Raw genomic sequence first — 22,839 nt, 5'->3', positions numbered from 1 at the left:
CACATCACCTTCCCTCCTCTCTATCTCCTTCGGCCGGTGGTGCTTCCATCCGCTCCAATTCCTGTTTTTTTTTTTGAAATAATACGATTTTAATGAAAAATTGCAAAAATATAAATCAGTTAGATGAAATCGTAAGTTTAGCACATGTCGAACAACCATGATTTTAATAGGGGTACCTGTCGTGAATAGGGGGAGAAGGTGGTGGAGTCGGAGGGCGGCTAGGCGAGCTTGCAGTGGCGCAGGTAGGGGGTGCCAAAGGGTGCCAATACCCCCTATCCAAACACTACCACTACTACACCCCATGTTTTACTCTATATTAAGGTTAGCTAAGATAAATATTTATCTAGTTTATTTTGTGTAGCTTGAAAGTATTATCGGTTTAGTTAGTTAGCAAGTCTAAAAATATTAGTAAGAAACATAAAACATGATCTATAAAATTAGTTTGTGATTTCTCATCTTTTTCAAAGTAAAATAGATAATACTTATTTGTGAGATTATTCAATAGTTTACATTAAAAGAATTTAGCAATAAAGACTAGTTTCAAACTTCCAATGATGTTATTAAAGAGCTAAAATTCAAGTTTTTCTTAAAGGACTAGTTTACGCATTGCTTGTTATTTACGGTGACTATTTGATCTCCTTTGTTATCAATATTAGTTATTCGGTCTCATGGTTTATCTTCATCCCACACCCCCTAATTTCAAATCCTAGCTTCGCCCCTGCGAGCTTGTGCCCATGGTGCGTGGATTGGAGTACAGCTTCCGAACTCAACAATTCGTAGAGAAATCGAGTCGATTCTGCTGGCTCGCGCGTGTGCTCGAGCTTGATTGATTTGATTTGAGAAGGGAAGGTGCAGGTGAGGTGGATGCTAAAAACATCTGGATTATTTCATCCATTGCGCTAAAAATGTTACAAAAATACTGTAGTGCCAAATTTTGGAGGAAAAAAAAAAGAGCTCCTTTTGCTACCCCTCTATGGCCTTCCACTTCATCATCCATTGATCAGTTAAGGCCATAGATCTAAACTCACCACCAGATGAGGGAGATACAGAGGTGTTAGCTGACCTCAATGAGCAACTTAGCCCTGCGGTTCAGGAAGAAGATCAAAACCATGGTGTCCAGGATGATGAACATGTTGGAATTGGTGTCCAGGGAGGTGCCAACCATGCTGTGCATCCTTTTGATCTCAACCCTGATGCCTCTGAGCAGCAACAAGAAATACATCCAGGTAATCCATTAGATGATATGAATATCTCACTGTATACATGATCTGTTGATCTGGCTGTACAAACTAATTGTATAGATGATCTATTAGATGATCTGTGCCTTATAGAGCTTATTATACTCAACATATTTTTGCAGTCTTCAGCTTCGAGGAAGGAATTTAATTTGGGTTAAGTCACTACGAAGGATCTTCTAAATGAAGTACCTCTTGATTATTCAGGAATGCAAGGCCTAAGTTCGCAGTGACAAGAACTCTATCTTTTGTTTATGAGATTCCTATGTTAGTTCCACTAGGAGAAACAGCTTGGATAGGATGAGTTGTTTAAGACTGTCTAGCTGCTGGAGCTGGTTATTTATCTTAGCCTTTTAAGACTGTCTCGACTGCTTAGCTTAATTTCTACATGTGCATTTGGCTAATGTGCTAAGATCGTAATGCGTAGTATATACCACTTACTACTTGAGATATACTTCTATGTATTATTCATAAAATAGTGTCCTTTTGTTCAAGAAGTAACTGCAGTCAAACCTCACAAATTCAGGTAGGCATATAAATAAAGTATGTCAACTTTGCGTACGCTTAGTCTTGATGAAAACGTGGTTCTGACTTGGCTGTACGTTTTTTGAGCTTGATTCAACTGAAATGAAAATTGTGATGTCATATTTTTTGGGATGGCTCAGTGGTCAGTTCAGGGTTCACGAATGCTGACTGGTCACTGAATAACCATGGCACAATCAGTGACCAGTCGATAACCATGGTTACCACTTGATTGTGCCACTAAAATTCAGACTAAGGCCCTGTTTAGATGGGACTAAAACTTTTAAGTCCCTATCACATCGGATGTTTGAAAATTAATTATAAATATTAAACGTAGACTATTAATAAAACCCATCCATAATCTTGGACTAATTTGCGAGACGAATCTAATAAGCCTAATTAATTCATGATTAGCCTATGTGATGCTACAGTAAACATTCTCTAATTATAGATTAATTAGGCTTAAAAAATTTGTCTCGTGAATTAGCTTTTATTTATGTAATTAGTTTTGTAAGTAGTCTATATTTAATACTCTAAATTAGTGTCTAAAGACAGGGACTAAAGTTAAGTCCCTGGATCTAAACACCACCTAATTTTACAAATATGATATTTTTAAAACTTGGCAGTTTTGCCGAGCAGTTTATAAATGTGAACCGGATAATAAAACGGTTACCGTTAGAATTTGGAAACGCGACTCATTTGACTTTGAGATATGATTCATTTTTAAAATTTTTATTTTTATTTTTTCTATTCTAAAATATAGCAACCTCTATCCAGAATTGGTTGAATCACATCTATTATATTTTGGGATTGGATAGGAGGAAGTACTAAAGTTTCAGAAAATATACCAGCTAGGAAGGATTTTTTTTTCTTTTTTCCTTTTACCGAGAAAGCAGTTGAGATTTGAGAAGACTACTCCCTCCATCCCATAATATAAGGCACACGTATTTTAAGATTCAACCTTTAAAACATTTTACCAATACTTAGTATAATATAAAATGAATTTTATTTATTAAAAATTATATCATTAGATTAGTTTTAAAGACCGTGTCAGCTTTGACCGCGCCTTATATTATGGAGAAAATTCCCTATGTCGCATCAAAAAAGTTGTTCTTCCCTCTCTAGCATCCATTAAAAGTTCCCTATCTAGGCACTTCTACAATTTTCTTTCCCGTGTAGCACTTCCGTTAGTTTTTACACTTGACGGTGTTACTAGGAAAAGAAAAGACGGTTTTATCCTTCTTTAGTTTTCAGACTTGCATGTACATGATCATTGGTATTTTAGGCGTACTTTTTTTTCCCTTTCTCTGTACACGTAGTCTACATTTGCCACTGGCTGCTTTTGCCGCTGTTTTTTTTATTCTTTATTTTTTTGTCCTGTGCTGTCACGAACCAACACAGTTTGGGACCTGTTTGTCGCGCGCCTACATCGATCAGCAGCAGCAGCAGCAGCAGCAGTCGACGATCTATGGCAGCGGCCGATCTGATCGATCGTGCTAATACTTGTCGTGCATGGTTTCCGAGAGAAATAGGAAAGCTAATCTGAGACAGGTTCAAGCTACTACACGCATTAGGAAACAATTCAATTAAAGCCATTGCACTGCATCAGCTGATCAATACTCCCTCCTTCTCTAAATGTTTGACGCCGTTGACTTTTTTAAATATGTTTAATCGTTCGTCTTATTCAAAAACTTTCGTGAAATGTGTAAAACTATATGTATACATAAAAGTATATTTAACAATAAATCAAATGATAGGAAAAAAAATAATAATTACTTAAATACGACGAACGGTCAAACATTTTTAAAAAAGTCAACGGCGTCAAATATTTTGTGATGGAGGGATTATATATTTTGGAATTTTCTACATACACACGACACACACAAGAAACAGATCGGTCAACATAGTGCTCACATATACATCACAGGCAGGAGGCTAATGCAAGTCTGAAAACTTAAGAAGGACATAATCGTCTTTTCTCCTGCTAGTTAACACCGTCAAATATAAAAACTAACGAAAGTGCTACATAGAGAAGGAAAATTTTAGAAGTATCTATATAGGAAACTTTTAAAGTTTAGGTGCTAAAGAGGAAAGAGCAACTTGTTTTATACTATACACAGAATTCTCTCTATATTATGGGATAGAAGGAATATTAAGGATTTAAGGGCCTGTTTGGGCCTTTGGGGAGCTTGAAATAGCTAGTTGGTATCCGATTTTTCAGCTCGTTTCTATTTCATTTTCTAGATTCTACGTTACATGTTATCATAATCTGGACAAAAGCTGAATTATTTGAGAAGCTTCTGATTTCGGGAGTAGCTAGCGCAGGCCCTAAGGCAACCAAAAAGAGTGGAAGAAGAGCAGTGAGCCCTGAAAGCGTGTCTTTGGCTACATCCACCGCCACGACCCCGCCGTCTCCGGCGAGCTCGCCGGCGAATCTTCCTCAGATCCGCGCTACTGCAGCCGCGTCCCCCTCCCCACGTGCGGCACGAGCGTCGCCTCGCCTCGTCCCTGCAAGGTGCATCGTCCTAGCGTCGCCCCGGCCCCGACCACGGCAAAGTCGAAGGCACCGCCGACACGGCCAGCCACCCGGCTGGCTGGGCCTCCTCCCCGCCATGGGCGCCGCGCGTCTGATTGATTAAGCGAGGACCTCGCATTGCACCTGGTGAGTCGGCTCTTCGCTTCTTGCGCGGTAGTGCCCGCGTCGCCCGCCACCTGTTCGACGGAATGTCTCCTAAGCAAAAGAGCTTGAGGAGCAAGAGAATGGCTGAGGCCAGCGAAGAGGACGGGATCGACGTCCTCCCGGATGCTCTCCTCCAGCACATTCTGTCCTTCCTGCCGGCCGAGGATGCCGTGAAGACCTGTGTCCTGTCCCGGCGCTGGCGCCATCTCTGGAAATTGACGCCCATCCTGTGCATCACCAATACAGAGAGATGGAGGAGCCCCAAGGACTTCATCAAGCTTGTCAACCATCTAGTGCTCTTCCGTGGCAGCTCGCCTCTACACAAGTTTGAGATCAAAATCAATTCATGTGCACACTGGATGATAATGTCCGGCGACAGTAATCCATTCCATTGTGCCATCATGTGGGTCATGTATGCTCTAATGTGCCAAGTCCAGGTGCTTACAATAAAAAATATGCATGCATACATTGAAATGGACGATGGCTTCTCACTCTTCTCGAGGCACTTGACAGAGCTCAATCTTTCTGGTCTGGATTTCAGAAAATTTGTCCTCAACTTCTCCAGCTGTCCTGCATTGGAATATATATATTTCTCTGCGAGTTGCTGTTTTAATTCTGTCGAGAAGATCTTGTCCCAGTCAGTAAAATATCTTACATTCGACTTCCCTGAATTCAGTGAACATCACCGCACTCACATTTATGCACCAAACCTCATTACGCTCCGTCTTGATGATTGTTGGGGCAGAGTTCCATTTCTGGAAAGCATGCCGTCATTAATTGCAGCATTTGTCAGACCCCACCGAGATAGTGATGACTTGTGTAGTAATACTTACTCTGGTAACTGTGAAGATGAATACTGTCATGGTTGTTATGGTATGGTAGATAATGCTGGCAATGACAGTGCCAAATGCGTGCTCCTTGGAGGTTTATCAGAAGCTAAGAAGTTGGAATTGATAGCTGGACCTGAAATGGTACACTTACACTAAGATCTTATCCCCTTTGTGTTATTTGCTGTCCATTATTTCTGTTTCCTTCCCTATATTCGTCATCTGGCATTTTAACATTCTTTTGCATGATTGCTACTGTCTTGGTTCTTAAATCATACATTCACTATAAAGATTGAATGATCTTCTCGCCTGTACTTTGTGCAGCGTATTTTCAGAAGTGATTTAAGATGGTGCCCTTTGTTTAGCAAGTTGAAGTCTTTGTTACTCAATGAGTGGTGTGTTGCTAATAATTTCTGGGCACTAGCTTGTATTCTCGAACACTCACCGGTTCTACTGAAACTCACTCTTCAAATTTCCAAGGTAGAAGTTTTTACAGCCACTTCACTATTAATGTTATTGTGCATGATTTGTTGAAGCTGAAATTCATCTCCCTGCTACAGGAAACAAAACCTATGATAGGGGCAGTAGAAAATTACAGTGCATTGGTGAAACCAGCTGCAATATCCAAACATCTTAAGGTAGTGAAAGTCCACTGTAAAGAAGTTGATGAAGGGGTCTGTGAAACTGTGAAGTTCTTGAGTACATTGGATGTAGTGGTTCTTATCAGAAGGATGGATCGGTCGACAAATCGTAAGATAACTGTTGGCCCTCTTCATTATTTCAATATCTCTGAAATTTCTATTTTTTTCTCTTTGTGAATGAAATAAAGAATGACTAAAATTGCAAAAAAGGGAAAAGACAGAGAAAGGTACATTTTGATGTGATAAAGAGAAAAGCATGATCCAATATATTTTGTTGTCATGTATGATCCATGGAAGTATACATAGTTTTTTCATGTTGAACTGAGTAATATAAATAGAATCATAATATGCTGAATTCTAAATTTGAGCTATATATGTCAAAAAAAAAAAAAGTATTTACTTCAATAGTTTTCACTTCGTGTTATTGGCACAGGTTTGAATGAGTAGTTCTGCACAACAACACAATTTGTTGACTTGTGAAATAGCTCTTTATTGTACATGCTATCTGACATTGTATGGCTAATTATTTACCTTCGTCTTTGAAAATTAATAACTGCTCCTTACCTTTGAAAGGTCATTGGGTATTGCATACCTTGTAGGTTGAATCACCCATCCGCCCCTCGTAACATTTATTGTACTCTACGTGTTGTTGCAGTCTTCAGTTTCGAGGAAGGAAATTCGAGTTCAAGTCATGATGAAGGATCCTCTAGATGAAGTACCTGTTGAATATTCAGGAATGCAAGGCTTAAACTTGCAGTGACAAGAACTCTGCCTTTTGTCAATGAGATTCATATTAAGTTCCACTAGTAGGAAGAACTGGGATATAATGAGTTGTTTAGACCGTCTAGCTGTTGGAGCTGGTTATTTTTCTTGAATTATCCTTTTATAAGACTGTCTCGACTGCTTAATTAGCTTTTTGGTGGTAGTATATGCCACTTATTAGTTGTGATGTATTGCTATTCATAGTTCAAACAGTAGTGTCTTTTGTTTAAAAGGTAACTGCAGTTGAGCATGGTGATCACCAGCGTGTTTCTTGGCATGTGCTTCAAGCCTCTCATACTCACAAATTCAGGTAGGCACAAAGAATTTATGACAACTGCGTGTGGTCTTTAATCTTGAAAACGTGGTTTTGACATGGCCGTAGCCCGCAAGTTTATGGAGCTTGATTCAACTGAAATGAAAATTGTGATTTCAATTTTTTTTTGTGATGGCTCGGTGCAGGGTTGCTTGAAAACCTGAGGTTCAGTGAAGGAAACCTCAAGGCCTAGGTTTTTGCCAAACTAATATCCCCAAATACAGGGTTTGCCAAATTTGCCAAACTGATATCCTTGATAATAAGGCTCTGTTTTACACAGTTTCAAATCTAAGATTTGTTGAAGGTGCGTATTCATACCTTAGAAATCCATGGATATAGATTTGTGATTATATTAATAGTATTTAGATAAATCATTTATTTATATTTTATAGAAAATATAAAATTTCAAACTACTGTAATTTAATGTAAAAGCTCTAAGCCCAGCAAGAATATATCTGGAGAGCTGTGCCAAGGAATTCGAACAGAAAATTCTTTTATGGATCTGTTAGAAATTCTCCATCACCTGTGTATATGTTCGAGTAATGGAGTTTAAAGGGTTCGATCAAACTTTGGTTTGAAACTAACGGGTACTCTCTCCGTCCCATTTTAAGTATAGTTGTGGATTTTTTTTTGTTATTAGATAATAAAACATGAATAATATTTTATACGTGACTTATTTTTAATTTATTCCTAAAATTTTCAAATAAGATGGACGGTCAAACATTGGATATGAAAATTCACAACCGCACTTAAAATGAAACGGAATAAGTACTCCAGAGGTGAAAGAGGAGGTTGGGCGTCACCAGACGGCGGCGCCATTTCCTCCCTGCCGGTCGCCGTACTCCGGCCGCTGGAGCCATGCTCCATGTCCGGCAGCGCCTGCTCCTCCCGCTGCTCCACTCATCTCCACACCTATGCCGCATCCACCCTCCTTCCCTCTGTACCGCGTTCTCACCAGGGTTCACAATTCCGACGAAAACCGGTCGAATTCCGCGAAATTTCGACGTTTCGACACGGCTCGGAATTAAATTTCAATTGGAATTTCGAAGGTTGAACAATAGATTTGGTCGAAATTCAATCGAAATTTATCGAAAACCGATCAAAAATTTATCGAAAACCGTGATACCGATGAGACTCGAAATTTAGTGGTCAACCGATAATGTAAACCCTAGGCCTCACTGCCGACCTTGAGAAGGTGATGAAGCCCAACATCGTGCTGCTCCAGGGAGTGTGCGGGCTAACTGTTTGTGATATTGTCAAGCTGGGTGATCACAGCAGGATATGCTCACGACGAATCCAAAGCGGATGAAAACGTCCGTGCGCAGCGCGCCGATGAGCATGGCGTGCGACGCCGACGCTCCTCTGGCCTATTCAAGCAAATGCTTACTACCAATTGTCGTGTCAGAGAAGATAAGGCCACTGCGAAGGATGAGGTTCCTGAGTAGCACTCTTGGTTGCTCCATGGACCAGGGTTCACAATTCCGACGAAAACCGGTCGAATTCCGCGAAATTTCGACGTCTCGACACGGCTCGGAATTAAGTTTCGATTGGAATTTCGAAGGTTGAACAGTAGATTTGGTCGAAATTCAGTCGAAATTTATCGAAAACCGATCAAAATTTATCAAAAACCGTGATACCGATGAGACTCGAAATTTAGTGGTCAACCGGTAATGTAAACCCTGCCATGGAAAAGATCCGTGAAATTGTCTGCAAAACACCACCTATTCTTGGATGTTCTGAAGAGAACCTTCACAGAAAGATAAGAGTTTTTGGTTACCAATCTTGGGATGTGTTTAGTTCACGCCAAAATTGGAAGTTTTGTTGAAATTGGAACAATGTGACGGAAAAGTAGGAAGTTTATGTGTGTAAGAAAGTTTTGATCTATGTCTATGGCATTAACTACATTGCCATGTACCCCGAAAAAAAAAACTACATTGCCATGTAGGATTTTTAGCTTACGTAACACTATATTAATTAAGAGAGGAAGAAACTGAGTCTCATGCAAGACACGACTTCAACAAGAGAACCTATGCACTATAAACTAACAAGTTTTGCATTAGGAGAGAATAGTGTCTTCATAACAGATGAAGAATAAATATGATTGGTAGAGAAGAGAGATGATGTATTTATTAATGATCCACTTTAAGAAACCATGGGTTGCAGAGTGTAGTTTCTATTGTGATATCTTATTGACATGGCATCATAGACACTACTTATGGACACTATGGGTTGGGACTGCCCTAAGCCAGCTACAAACATATTTTAAAGAGATAAAGGAAGAGAGAGAAGGGTAGCGGGCTACTGATATGTAGTCAGGTACAGCACGGACTCCAAGACATAATGTATGTATGACAGGTGGGATCAGATATTAATAGTATAGTAAGCAACTATTGTATGAATTGGTTATTACATTAGCTATAGATGATTTGAAGTTAGCAGTTGGCTATACTTAAGAGCAATGTCAATAGTACAGCCAGGGTTTACACTATCGGTTGACCACTAAATTTCGAGTCTCATCGGTATCATGGTTTTCGATAAATTTTGATCGGTTTTTGATAAATTTCGACTGAATTTCGACCAAATCTACTGTTCAACCTTCGAAATTCCAATCGAAACTTAATTCCGAGCCGTGTTGAAACATCGAAATTTCGCGAAATTCGGCCGGTTTTCGTCGGAACTGTGAACCCTGAGTACAGCTAGCACTGGCTTCAAAGCGTCCGCATGCAAGCGCTAGCAGGCGAGGCGACTAGGCAGGCAGCCGCGAGTGCGAGTGTAAACGCGCGCGGCGAGGCGACCGAAGCGGCGGAGATCGAGGCGGCGAGCAAACAAGGCCAAACTCATCTCCCAGACTCCATCTCGCTGCCGTTCCGGCGTTCGACGCGCGCGCGCGGCTGCATTTCGGTGCCATTCGGCGGAGCCGAGGCGACGCCGCGCTTCCACTTCCACCCACACGCGCGGCAACCGTTCGACGGAATGCCTCCCCTGGCTCCCCGGAAGAGGAAGGCGGTGGCGGCGGCGAGGGGGAGGAAGAAGAAGGAGCGAGTGGCGCCGGACCGCATCAGCGCCCTGCCGGACGAGGTGCTCCACCTCGTGCTGTCGCTGCTCCCGGTGCACGACGCGGTGGCGACGTGCGTGCTCGCCCGGCGCTGGCTCCACCTCTGGAAGGAAGCACCGGGCCTCTCTGTGGAGTGGTGGGATTACGATGAACCGGGCGACAGGTTCATCAGCTTGGTGGACCGCTTTTTTACGCTCCGCAGCAGCAGCGCGCCTCTGAATTACTGCAGTATCAACATCAATTTCCCGGAGTTCTTGCCTGAAAAAGAGCAGCTCTTCGTCCGCTGGATCCAGCGAGCTTTGCGCTGCCAAGCTCGGGTGCTACGAATCAGTTTGATCGATTGGGTCGAGCTGCCTAACATGACTCTCATCTCTCAGCACCTCACGAGGTTAGAGCTTCAAGGTATTAGTGGCGATGATAATTTTCTTGATCTGTCGGGCTGCCCATCGCTGGTGAATCTGAATATGGATACTTGCTGTATCTATGTCGATAAACTGTCGTCTTCATCCTTGAAAACATTGTGCCTCTCCCAGTGTCAATTTTCTATAGAATACCACATTTGGTTGTGTTTTCCGAGTCTAGTTTCGTTGGAGCTAAGTTACTGCCCTGGTAGGGCTCCGTTCCTTGAAAGCATGCCATCCTTGCTACAAGCAATTGTTAGATTCGATGAAGCTTGTGAGGACAAATGTCAGAAGAGTGTCTCTGGTGGTTGTGATGATGATGATGATGATTATTGTTTTGGTTGTGCTGATGAGGTTGTTGCTGGTTACGGCACCAATGGCATGTGTCTTCAAGGCTTGTCGGAAGCTACGCACTTGGAGTTATCAGCTGATCCTGCAGTGGTATGTATTCTTGAGACTACATCTCTCATATCTTTCCTTATATTTTTTTTATTTCTGTTATTTCTTATGCAGTAAACATATCCAACACTTCGGTAGCATTATTGTGCAGTTTTCATATAACTTGGTCGTGGTCACAATGCTTGGTACTGTTGGTTCTTGAATCCACAACATTCTTTTCTAATGAAAAATTTAAATGATAATGTCAATGATTCCTCAGTTCTGGTATAAGTCATTCAGTATGTCTGATATTTGGACAGTTTTGTGTTAGATGGATCTCCCTCCCCTTGAGCCCAACGGCTCAAGGGGGCCTTGACCCGCGCCCTGATCGGGGGCGCCCAGCCCAATGGCTGGTGGGCCCCCGTCACACTGTGCCATATAAAGAGGGGTGGAGGACGGGACGGCATAACGACACAAGGAACGAGGTTCGTCGCCGCCGCCGCCACTCCACCCCATAAACCCTAACCGATCGAGGGGGCGCAGCCAGTGACGGGAAGACTCCACCGCCGCGCCACGACCTCGCCGGGATCCCCTACGACCACCACTGCCGCGCAGCACCGTCGCCGTCACGACCGCCATCGCCGCCGCCGCCCACGTCAAGCAGAGCGACGACAACGACGATGGCTGGGACTTCCTCTTCATCCAACGCGTCAACCGGTCACATCCCTAAACCCTTTCCCTTATTCTCTATTGTTGTTCAATCATCCATCGCAAATAGAACCACCCGACTAGATCTAAACCTAGGTGATCCAATAGACAACCCTAACAATGGTATCAGAGCCACCCTAGAGTTTAGATTGGTTGGGGAAAGAAATCCAAAAGAAAGGAAAAGCAAACGATCCAACGGATCGAAAAGATCGAAACCCTAACCCTAATCTTACCTCGTCGCCGGCCGTCGTTGACGCCGGCCACGGAGGGGGAGAGGGGCAAAGAGGCACCGCCGAGGAGCCACTCGACAGCCGCGTGCGCACCCGCGGGTGCACGCGCGCGCCGGCGAGGGGGCCCGCGGCGGCGCCACCATCTCCGTCGGCCGTCCGATCGCTAGGGTTTCGATCGGACGGTCGCGCGGGCGGATCGGGCAAACAAAACCGCCCCCCGCCGCCGGCGCTGTGCTAGGGTTTCGGCGACGGCGACGCCGCTCCGTGCAACCGCAAGAGAAAGAAGAGAAGAGGAGCTAGGGTTTCGGCGCCGGCGGCCGGGGGCGGTTTTGTTTGCCCGATCCGCCCGCGCGACCGTCCGATCGAAACCCTAGCGATCGGACGGCCGACGGCGGCCGGACCGAAATCGGCCCATGTGGGAGCGCACGGCGAGCCACTTTCCCGGCCCAGGCCCAGGTTGCGGCCTGGGGAAAGGGGAGGGGGCGCCCGCCCGCGCGCAAGGCGGCCGTGGGCCGACTGGCAAAGGCCGAAAAAGTTCATTTTAGGTCCCTCGGGGCCGAATAAAAAAAAAGGAAGTTTAATAAAAGTCCCTCGGCCGAAGGAAGCATTTTCAATATGTTTAATGATTGTGTTTATTTCTAAGCAATTTGAACCAACGTGAAAATTGTTTAGAGAATAGATAAATGTGAGAAATGCTTCTGAACATGTATTTTGTATTTTTCATGCAAATTACAATAGAATTTTGAATTGTTTTACATGTTTTATCTCTGTTTAAATTTGAACCAACGGGAGAATTTTACAGAGCGTAAACAACAGAGTTTTGTTACAATTTATATGAATTGTATATAGATCTTCCGCTGCAAATAGATGAAATTGATGAAAATTAGTGTTTCTAAAATTAAATTTCGAACCAACGGGAGATTTTAATTTTAGGAACATTAATTATGTGCTATGATGTTGTAATTTTTCTGACCAACGTTGATAATTGCAATGTTATAGTTATGGCTTTATGTGTTATGTCTATTTTCTGCCCAACGGTGATGTAGACTTAATACATAATAATTTTAATGTTAATTTTGTTCTCACAATACATGATTATCTTAGGTGGCTACTCCTTGATGGGTTACATTAAAGATATTCCGACCCTGAAAGGAGATAACTACGAAGAATGGAAAAGAGAACTCGACCTTGCTTTTATCTTGGGAGAGGTGGACTGGGTGTTGACTACCCCATGTCCTATAGAACCTGCTGAAATTTTCAGAGGTGAAAAAGAGTCAGATGCTGAATGGCAAAAGAGAGAGAGGGACAATGCTTCCCTCATCATGTCGTATGACATTGAGCATGCGAAATGGTCTTCAGCCAACAAGAATTGTTTGGCTGCGGTAAAGAACACGATTGAGCCAACCATATTGGGCTCAATCCCAGAGTATGACACTGTCTCTAAGTACCTCGAAAGTATAAAGAGCCAGTTTAGTGGTTCTTCAAAGTTTTATGCGACACAGCTGATAAAGCAGCTTGTTACAGAGAGGTACCATGGAGGTGGTGTAAAAGACCACATTCTTAGGATGAGCAATATGGCTTCCAAATTGAAGCAAAAAGATTTGGGCATCTCAGATGACTTTCTGGTCCATCTGGTTTTGTCCTCATTGCCAAAGAACTTTGACAACCTTGTTGTCAACTACAAAATAAGTACAGAGAATTGGAATATTGAAGAGCTCATCTCTAATTGTGTGCAAGAGGAGGAAAGACACAAAGAGACCAATGGTGACTCCATTAACCTTGTCAAAGATAACAAGGAAAAGAGCCACAGGTCACCCTCCTCAAAAGAAAAACAGCCTCAGCATCTGCCTCAGAAGCAACAGTTTACAGTTGAGACAAGATCAGTGTCTACATTGCAAGAAAAGACATTCCAAGAAAGATCATCCTGACTTCCTGACAGTGATCATGGCAAAGAAAGGTGAGAACATTATTACATTTGTAAAGAATCTCATTATGATTGGTTATTCTAGATCCACATGGTGGATTGATTCTGGAGCAACTATTCATGTGTGTAATTGTTTAAAGGGATTCCGTTCAATGAGGACTATGCAAAGAAGTGAAAGATCCATTAGAGTTGCCAATGGAGTTGAAGCAAAAGTTGAGGCTGGAGATCTTCGCCTAGAACTCGCGAATGGCTTCACACTTTTACTTCCAGACGTTTTTATGTTCCTTCTTTGCAAAGAAACTTGATAATAAGTGTATCCAAATTGGATTTTGATAGATATGATTGCCATTTTGGAAATGGCAAATGTGAACTATGGTATAATAATGAATGTATTGGTCTTGTGTTGCAAGATCAGCTTTATTTCTTTCTGAGAATGTGAATGTTGTGTCCTCGTTGACAAAAGAAAAGAAAGCGAACTTCTGATGTCTCATCGAAATTATGGCACTGTTGTTTATGCCATATTTCGAGGGGGAGAATTGAGAGACTGGTTAAGAATGTAGTTCTTCCTCCATTGGAGTTCTCAGTTTTAGAACAATGCATACAATGCATAGAATGCATCGGTGCCCAAAACACCGTATGAGCTATGGATCCTCCGTGTGTGGGGGAGTCCTGCAAAGGATAAAGTATTTAACCCAAAACAGTAAGCTGCCATTTTATTGGCTATTCTAAAAGATCAAAGGGTCATCGTTTCTACTGTCCAAACAGTTATACAAAGTTTGTAGAAACGGGACACGTCGTCTTCTTGGAAGACGAAATGATTAGGGGGAGCTCGGTAATTCGAGAAATTGATCTTGAGGAGAGGCGGGTGTCTGTACCCGCTCCGTCGACTCAGGAACCTTTCTTCTCTCTACCTGCTAATGTTGTGCCAGCAATGCATGCCGTTGCGGTACCAACACCTGTTGTTATCTCTCCTGTGGCAACAATGAATGAAAGTGAGGAACCTGTTCTACAGGATTCAACAGAAATTATTGCCACATCAGAGGAGGAGATGAAACAGCCTCAAACAGATAATGTGCCAGAATAGGAGGCCCCTAGAAGGCCTGAAAGAGTTACATATGGAGGATGATCCCATCTCATATGAAGAGGCCATGAGAAGCCATGAAAGATGAAATGAAATCAATGAAATTAAATGATGTCTGGGATTTAGAAGAAATTCCTAAATGAGCCAAAACAGTAGGCTGTAAATGGGTCTACAAAACCAAATATGACTCTAGAGGGAATATAGAAAAGTTTAAAGTGCGACTCGTGGCAAAAGGCTTCACGCAACGAGAAGGGATTGATTACAATGAGACATTTTCTCCAGTCTCTTGTAAAGATTCCTTCAGGATTATAATGGCACTAGTGGCACATTATGATTTGGAATTACATCAGATGGATGTAAAAACGGCATTTCTAAATGGAGATTTGGAGGAAAAAGTATACATGGCGCAACCGAAAGGTTTTGTCATGAAAGGAAACGAAAATATGGGATGCCGTATAAAGAGATCCATTTATGGGTTAAAGCAAAGCTTCGAGACAATGCTACTTGAAGTTTGATGGAACAATAAAGAAATTTGGGTTTTCAAGAGAATGTAGAGGACAACTGTATTGATTCAAAGTTAAGAATGGGAGACTCATTTTCCTAATTCTGTATGTAGATGACGTTCTACTGGCTAGTAGTGATGTCAATCTACTGCAGGAAATAAAGAAATTCTTGTCCTCAAACTTTGACATGAAAGACCTCGGTGAGGCTTCATATGTTTTGGGCATAGAGATTCACCGAAATAGAACAAAGTATGCATTGGGATTTTCTCAAAAGGCATATATATAGAAAAGGTGTTGAAGAAATTCAATATGTACAGATGCAGTGCTACACCTGCTCCTATAGTCAAAGGCGAAAAGTATGGGGCATCGCAATGTCCCAGAAATCAGTATGAGCTCAATAAAATGAAAACAAAGCCATATGCGTCAGCTGTAGGAAGCCTACAGTATGCGCAAGTGTGCACACGACCTGACTTGGCATTTGTTACCGGGTTATTTGGCAGATTTCAAAGTAATCCAGGCCCAGTGCACTGGAAATTGGTAAAGAAAGTCTTGCGTGTTTGCAAGGAACAAAAGGCCTCATGATGTCTTACAGAAAAGCAGAATCGCTCCAGATAGTGGGGTATTCGGATTCTGACTTTGCAAAAGATAATACAAAGTTAACATCGGGATACATGTTTACCCTGGCAGCAGGAGCTATTTCATGGAAAAGCTCAAAACATACTACCACTGCAGGGTCTACCATGTATGCCGAGTTTATAGCATGCCATGAGGCTACGGGGCAGGTGAACTGGCTAATGAAGTTCATACCCGGTTTTAAAGGTGGTTGATAGTATTGAGAAACCACTAAAGTTATACTGCGATAAAGAATCCACAGTAATGTACTCTCACAACAATTAGTCAAGTGGTGCTGCCAAACACATTGACATAAAGTACTATGTTGTGAAAGACAAAGTCCAGGATCAAACAATCAGTCTCGAGCACATAAGAACAGAAAGGATGCTCGCGGATCCGCTCATGAAAGGCCTACCTCCCAACATGTTCAAGGAACATGTAGCATGCATGGGTTTTAAGGGAAGCCTTATGAATCCTGGACTATAGGGCCCAAAAGTTAAAGTATCTGTTTCTGAATAGAGATGTGTATAGTGGCTGTCGAATCCATCGGTAATTAACCGTGACGATGAAACATACTCTATATGTAAATCTGTGATGGAATAGAAAAAGCTAAAGGAAATAGTGAGATCAAGGGGGAGAATGTTAGATGGATCTCCCTCCCCTTGAGCCCAACGGCTCAAGGGGGCCTTGACCCGCGCCCTGATCGGGGGCGCCCAGCCCAATGGCTGGTGGGCCCCCGTCACACTGTGCCATATAAAGAGGGGTGGAGGACGGGACGGCATAACGACACAAGGAACGAGGTTCGTCGCCGCCGCCGCCACTCCACCCCATAAACCCTAACCGATCGAGGGGGCGCAACCAGTGACGGGAAGACTCCACCGCCGCGCCACGACCTCGCCGGGATCCCCTACGATCACCACTGCCGCGCAGCACCGTCGCCGTCACGACCGCCATCGCCGCCGCCGCCCACGTCAAGCAGAGCGACGACAACGACGATGGCTGGGACTTCCTCTTCATCCAACGCGTCAACCGGTCACATCCCTAAACCCTTTCCCTTATTCTCTATTGTTGTTCAATCATCCATCGCAAATAGAACCACCCGACTAGATCTAAACCTAGGTGATCCAATAGACAACCCTAACATTTTGGACATGTTAGGTATCTGTAAAAATGAATCTTTTTAAATATTTTTTTCGATTATATCTGGTTAATTATAAAAGAATGATGGTTACTTATTTTATCTGGATCCTTTGCACTTTGCATAGTATGTTTTCAGGAGGGATTTGAAGTGGTGTCCTACATTTGCCAAGTTGAAGACTTTGTTACTTGATGAATGGTGTGTGGTTGGTGACCTCAGTGCGCTAATCTGCTTTCTCCAACATTCACCAATTTTGGAGAAGCTTACTATTCAGCTCCAAAAGGTATTGCATCCTGCGGATTGATCAGAGCTTGTTATTAAAGTTACCATCCATGGTTGATTGAGCTTATATGTTATTTATTTTCTACAGGCACCTACATGTTTAATGGATTCAGAAGGACAATATAATACATCAGAACTGCCATTTGTGTCCAACCATCTTAAGATTGTTGAAATTGAATGCAAAGAGGTCAATACGTGGGTTTGGAAAATCTTGAAGACCCTGACTACCTACGGCATACCACTCAAGCAAATTAATATCAAACAGACTAGTGAACGCAATGGATCTGGATGTGAGTTAATCTATCAGACATTTGTTGTGTTTGTTTTACAGAAAATTCGGGACTATGTGTATAAATTAAGAAACCCAGCCGTGAAGAAAATCTTGATCTAATTCAAAGAAATTAATAGCTACATTTTAATCTGCACACGGGTGAGAAAAATGTACAACCTCCCCATACAATTCAAAGAGAAAAATAAAGGATGATATAATACATGTATCTAACTAGCAAGCATCTCTAAAAGCTTTATAATATCATTGGGTTGAATTGCAATGTATGCATGATGAATTTATACGTTGACCAGTTTGGGTTGTATATGTCGGGATATTTTATTGATATTATTGCATATGCTCTCTGCTCATACTGCGTACGTATAGGTATATATTATCCTTTGCCTAACCCATCTTAATTGATTTTCTTGTCTGCAGGTTTTAATTTTGTCTGTACTGGTTTCAGCTACAACTAGAGGTTAGATCATGCTGTCTTTTTAGTTCTTACAAGTTACTCCCTCCGTTTCACAATGTAAGTCATTCTAGCATTTCTCACATTCATATTGATGTTAATATATCTATGTAGATTCATTAACATCAATATAAATATGAAAAATGCTAGAATAACTTACATTGTGAAACGGAGGTAGTATGTATCATTTTTGTGGATGACTGGGTGCGACAGTTGTTTTCTATCTGTTGGGATCTTATGGACATGATTAATGCAATCAAAAGGAACAAATAATACATTTTAGAACTTGTTTCGTGTGTTACTTGCACTTTGGGCTATTTGTCTTTTAGATAACATCTTTGTTCAGTTGCAATTTTAGCTAAAAATTCTGGGATGCAGCTTTCCTTTTCTTTTTTTGAAAAATATTTAGCAATGACCTCATCAGCTGTCGTAATGTTTTGTGCCCAGTCTTTCTGCATGTGTTTGCACAATTTCCATACATGCATAACGCAGGGGCAATTCTTTAATTGACATTTAGAAATGCTGTAGTTGACTGTTTTAATAAAAGGTAGCAGCTCCTATTCAGCATGGAAAAGGAAAAGGGAAGTACATGAACATCCCTTGTACTACTATCCTCATCATTCCTACCTTTACCAAAGTAGTGTGGGCATGGGCATTGTTACACCATATGTCGTCCCCATTTTTGCACTATAAGCCCCAAATTATTTATCCCTTCAAATCAACCTATTCTCCTAAGAAATAAGAGTATTGCACTAGACAAATGAATTGATTTCTGTATCAAAGGCGTATGTATGAGGTAGCAGGTATCATTGTCAGAGATTGTCTCAGTTGTGAATACCGGTCATAAGTCACCGTTAGTAGGCTAGTTAGGATAAAACTTTGGTGAGTGGTAACAAGGACTACTGCTACATTACAATCTATTATCACATCATTGAAATTTGCCACTTCTCTCATGCAGGTTTGTGTTTAGGTTGGCCGTTTGGATCAAAGCACAGGGCCGGTGTGAACATTTGGGATGTTGTCTGTTGACGTCTGCAGTCTCTACTGATTATTCAGAAAAGACAGTGCTGTTGCTGTCTTCTGATTGGTAGCGTCTCATTCATATCGGTACTACCTCCGTCCCAAAATAAGTGCAGTTTTGCACTATTCACGTTCAACGTTTGACTGTCCGTCTTATTTGAAAAATTTATGAAAAAATTAAAAACATTTAGTCACACATAAAATACTATTCATGTTTTATCATCTAATAGCAATAAAAATACTAATCATAAAAAAATTTCAAATAAGACGGACGGTCAAACGTTGAACGTGAATAGTGCAAAACTGCACTTATTTTGGGACGGAGGGAGTACTTCTGTATGAATGATACTAGTTGTGCCCTTACACTATTGGCTGTTTGGTTTTTGCAATATGACATGTAGCTCCTGCTGTGTATGATGCTAAAGAACTCGAAATCTGATGCAGTTTGGATTTATCAGTTGGCTGCAATCTCCGGTGACATTTTCCTGCTGTGTATTATTCGGTGTGTGTTTCTGGCCGTGCGGCTGTAGGCACTTGGATGAAATTGTTGTTGTGGGATGGGTGCGAGTGTGCGACCCGACCTGTGGTAATCCTTATTAATTCACTCTAGTCTAACTAAATAAAATTATGTCACTTTTAACCCAAAAAAAGTGAGCTACTCCATCTGTTTTGTTCTCACTTGTTAAAGAAATATATAAATATATGATGTCGTTATTTTTTTATACGATATTTGGTCATTCATATTATTTTAAAAAGATTATATAAATATTATTTTTTTAATTTGTTTTATCATAAGCAAACTATAGCCTTAACTTTTTTTTTTCAAACGTTACATGAAAAGTTAATGGTGTCATACATTTTGAGATGAATATGGTATTATAAGATGTTTTGACTTTTAAATAAGTCAAACTTTCATAAATTTAATAAAGCCTACAGAAAAACGTAGCAACTCTCATAACATCAAATTAGTTTTATTAAATCTAATATTAAATATACTATATTATACTATATTAGTCTTGTGTTAAAAATAATACCATTTTTTTTATATAAACTCGTCAAACTATAGGGTTAATGTTGAAAGTAATACCATGTTTTTTTTATAATATGAAAGGATGGAGTAATTCATTTAGTTGAACTAAATTAAATTAAGTGGTTGTCTTCCCCATCGCTAGATCCTTTGCAACCCCATGTTTCCAACCCCCTCTCCCTCTTTTTCGCGCGCACGTTTTTCAAACTACTAAACAGTGTATTTTTTGCAAAAAATTTCTATACGAAAGTTGCTTAAAAAATCAAATTAATCCATTTTTGAAAAAAATAGCTAATACTTAATTAATCATGTGTTAAAATACCGCTCCGTTTTATATGCAGGAGGGATGGGTTCTCATCCTGCACTTGCGAACACACCGGCAACTCTAGCTTGATCCGGAAGATTTCGTTTGGTTGGTTGGACAAACTGATTCGGATGTGGTGGAATGTTGTTTGGATGCATGGTTGCATAGGCATTGTGCTTGGTCACCTCTTAATTTTTTGAAGGGGTATAAGAGTAACACTATAGTGAAACTGTATTATGGTCTATTTTGTAAGGATTGAAACTCTACTGTCACTTGATTGTTTGGACTCTATAATTAGCTAGCTAGTTCCTCCTCCTTCCTTTGGCCGTGTTTAGTTCCTCCTAAATTCCCAACTTTCCATCACATCACATCGAAAACTTTTCTACATACATAAACTACTAACTTTTTTCCAAACTACTTTCTCCGTTTCACAATGTAAGTCATTCTAGCATTTCTCATATTCATATTAATGTTAATGAATCTAGACATATATATATATATATATAATTAATATTAATATAAATATGGGAAATGTTAGAATGACTTACATTGTGAAACGGAGGAAGTACCAACTTTCACACAACTTCCCAATTTTTCCACGCTCTAAATGCAGCCAAATAGCTAGATATCGTTGTCGCCGTACGTTTTGTACGATTAGATGGAACAACCATTATTGTTTGACAGAACACCCAGCATGCACTTTCACTTCTGTTTTATTTTTCTTTTTTACTCTACCAACTCAACATTAACCCTATCGTCAAACCACAGTTTGACAGGTCTGATGCTGTAAACTAATGGCTCAGATTATTACCCAGTCTAGGAACGAACCGCACTACTACAAAACATGTCGTCAGTGCCACCCCATCAACGTCGGTTAGCTGATGGTAGCTCCTAAGCTGGGAAAATACGTAGTGAAAACCACATATGTAGTGGAAACTTGAAAACTACCGTTGAATCGAGAAATGGACGTCCGAGATTCGTCCACGTCACCACGAGTTAAAATTTAACTCCCAGTAAATTTTTAACTCATGAGTGAATCTGCGAGTTAAATTTTAACTCGTGGTGACGTGGACGAATCTCGGACATCCATTTTTCGATCCAACGGTAGTTTCCAAGTTTCCACTACATATGTGGTTTGCACTACATATTTTCCCCTCGAGACATCGGCTCATCGATAGAATTGTCGAACAAGCCTCTTCTCTCTCTCTGTGTTGGTTGCGGAACCGGCACTGATGACCAGGGTTTACGATTTCGACAGGCACTTCTGTTTCGGACATTGGCGGAATTCGGAATTTCGCGAAATCCGGTAAATTCCGAATAAATTTCATAAACCAAAATTTGAATACAAATTCTCTGAGTTTGCCAACAAGTTCTCGAAAACCGGTCGATTTGGCGAAATTCCGATCGAAATCAACGAAATTTCGATCAGTAAGTGTTTTCCTTTTTTAATTCCGGTTGGTTTTGGCCCATGTAAGTGTTTTTGTTTTTTAAATTCTTTATTCTTTTCTTTTCTAACGTAAGTTTCAGTAAATACTCACAATACATCATATTTTTCGAAAATTTATATCCCAATAGGTTCTTTGAATATCATAGTATTTATAAGACTTTATTTTTTTTCTTTTTTATCAATTCAAATTTGAATTTGGATGAAACTTCTCGAAATCTCAGACAGTTTCTACTTTTAAGCCTCGTCGAAATTTCACGAAATCCAGTCGGATTTCGTCAGAATCGTAAACCCTGCTGATGACCACCCCTCATCAGTGCCCCAATCGTACCGTTGGTCGGAATACTGATTAGACTTTCTAACCGGCATTGACGTTATATTCTGTAGTAGTGCATAGTGCTTCTATTCACCTTGCAGATTACTACTCCTTCTGTCCCATAATATCTTATAATATAAGATATTTTGAATTTTTGCTTGCACTATTTGACCACTCGTCTTATTCAAAAAATTTGTGCAAATATAAAAAATAAAAAGTTGTGCTTAAAGTACTTTGGATAATAAAGTAAGTCACAAAATATAAATAATAATTTTAAATTTTTTTGAATAAGATGAGTGGTCAAATAGTGCAAACAAAAACTCAAAATCCCTTATATTATGGGACGGAGAGAGTACTAATAACTAACGACGACGCTCCTCAAATATTAGACGGACGTGTACATATGACATGTAAATCCACGAGGGTGGATCCCACATGTCAGGGGCATACGTCCCTCTAATGTTAGTGGAGCTGCTTCTAATCAGCATTAGAGTCGATTACTTATTTTATTTTATTTTACTAGTTATGTGTACTATCTCTGTAACAAAATAAAGAAGTTGTCCAAATTCGTATTCATAGAGTTAAAATAGCATATGTTCCTCTTTGCTCGCTATTCTGTTTGGTACAATCACTATGAATTTAGCATTTTGAATTGAGTAAGATGTTACAATGCCATTCCGATTTCCGATTTTGCTT

At 40.9% G+C, this 22,839-nt stretch overlaps 2 protein-coding genes across 4 annotated transcripts; both read left to right on the top strand.

Moving 5' to 3' along the window:
* The first annotated feature begins 4,075 nt into the window (after nucleotides 1-4,075).
* On the top strand, nucleotides 4,076-6,944 carry LOC4350039 (F-box protein At4g22280). Of its 2 annotated transcripts, none has more exons than XM_015760353.3 (4): nucleotides 4,076-5,408; nucleotides 5,589-5,744; nucleotides 5,825-6,014; nucleotides 6,561-6,944. In XM_015760353.3, exons 1-4 carry the CDS (start codon nucleotides 4,482-4,484, stop codon nucleotides 6,617-6,619), a joined length of 1,332 nt encoding a protein of 443 aa, XP_015615839.1. In that variant the 5' UTR covers nucleotides 4,076-4,481; the 3' UTR covers nucleotides 6,620-6,944. The 2 variants fall into 2 exon arrangements, with proteins under 2 accessions (XP_015615839.1, XP_015615840.1); XM_015760354.3 differs by having other exon boundaries at nucleotides 6,505-6,944.
* Nucleotides 6,945-9,719: 2,775 nt separating this feature from the next.
* LOC107278419 (F-box/LRR-repeat protein At2g29910) lies at nucleotides 9,720-19,139 on the top strand. Of its 2 annotated transcripts, none has more exons than XM_026021080.2 (5): nucleotides 9,720-10,877; nucleotides 17,138-17,293; nucleotides 17,381-17,582; nucleotides 17,999-18,038; nucleotides 18,991-19,139. In XM_026021080.2, exons 1-4 carry the CDS (start codon nucleotides 9,954-9,956, stop codon nucleotides 18,034-18,036), a joined length of 1,320 nt encoding a protein of 439 aa, XP_025876865.2. In that variant the 5' UTR covers nucleotides 9,720-9,953; the 3' UTR covers nucleotides 18,037-18,038; nucleotides 18,991-19,139. The 2 variants fall into 2 exon arrangements, with proteins under 2 accessions (XP_025876865.2, XP_066161207.1); XM_066305110.1 differs by lacking the exons at nucleotides 17,138-17,293; nucleotides 17,381-17,582; nucleotides 17,999-18,038; nucleotides 18,991-19,139 and adding exons at nucleotides 11,095-11,113; nucleotides 12,857-13,709; nucleotides 13,817-14,100 and having other exon boundaries at nucleotides 9,720-10,437; nucleotides 10,618-10,877.
* The last annotated feature ends 3,700 nt before the right edge of the window (nucleotides 19,140-22,839 follow it).

This window comes from Oryza sativa, chromosome 11 (genome assembly GCF_034140825.1).
Source record: "Oryza sativa Japonica Group chromosome 11, ASM3414082v1".
Lineage (NCBI taxonomy): Eukaryota > Viridiplantae > Streptophyta > Magnoliopsida > Poales > Poaceae > Oryza > Oryza sativa.
The sequence above is the reverse complement of the archived record's forward strand: the minus strand, read 5'-3'. Positions and strand labels throughout refer to the sequence as shown.

Excerpts from the sequence above, each read along its gene's own strand:
- LOC4350039 (XM_015760353.3), top strand. The coding sequence starts at position 4,482 with ATGTCTCCTAAGCAAAAGAGCTTGAGGAGCAAGAGAATGGCTGAGGCC. Across the intron at positions 5,745-5,824 it reads TCACTCTTCAAATTTCCAAG|GAAACAAAACCTATGATAGG; the intron begins GTAGAAGTTTTT and ends TCCCTGCTACAG. Across the intron at positions 6,015-6,560 it reads GATGGATCGGTCGACAAATC|TCTTCAGTTTCGAGGAAGGA; the intron begins GTAAGATAACTG and ends GTGTTGTTGCAG.
- LOC107278419 (XM_066305110.1), top strand. The coding sequence starts at position 9,954 with ATGCCTCCCCTGGCTCCCCGGAAGAGGAAGGCGGTGGCGGCGGCGAGG. Across the intron at positions 10,438-10,617 it reads CACGAGGTTAGAGCTTCAAG|TTTCGTTGGAGCTAAGTTAC; the intron begins GTATTAGTGGCG and ends TTCCGAGTCTAG.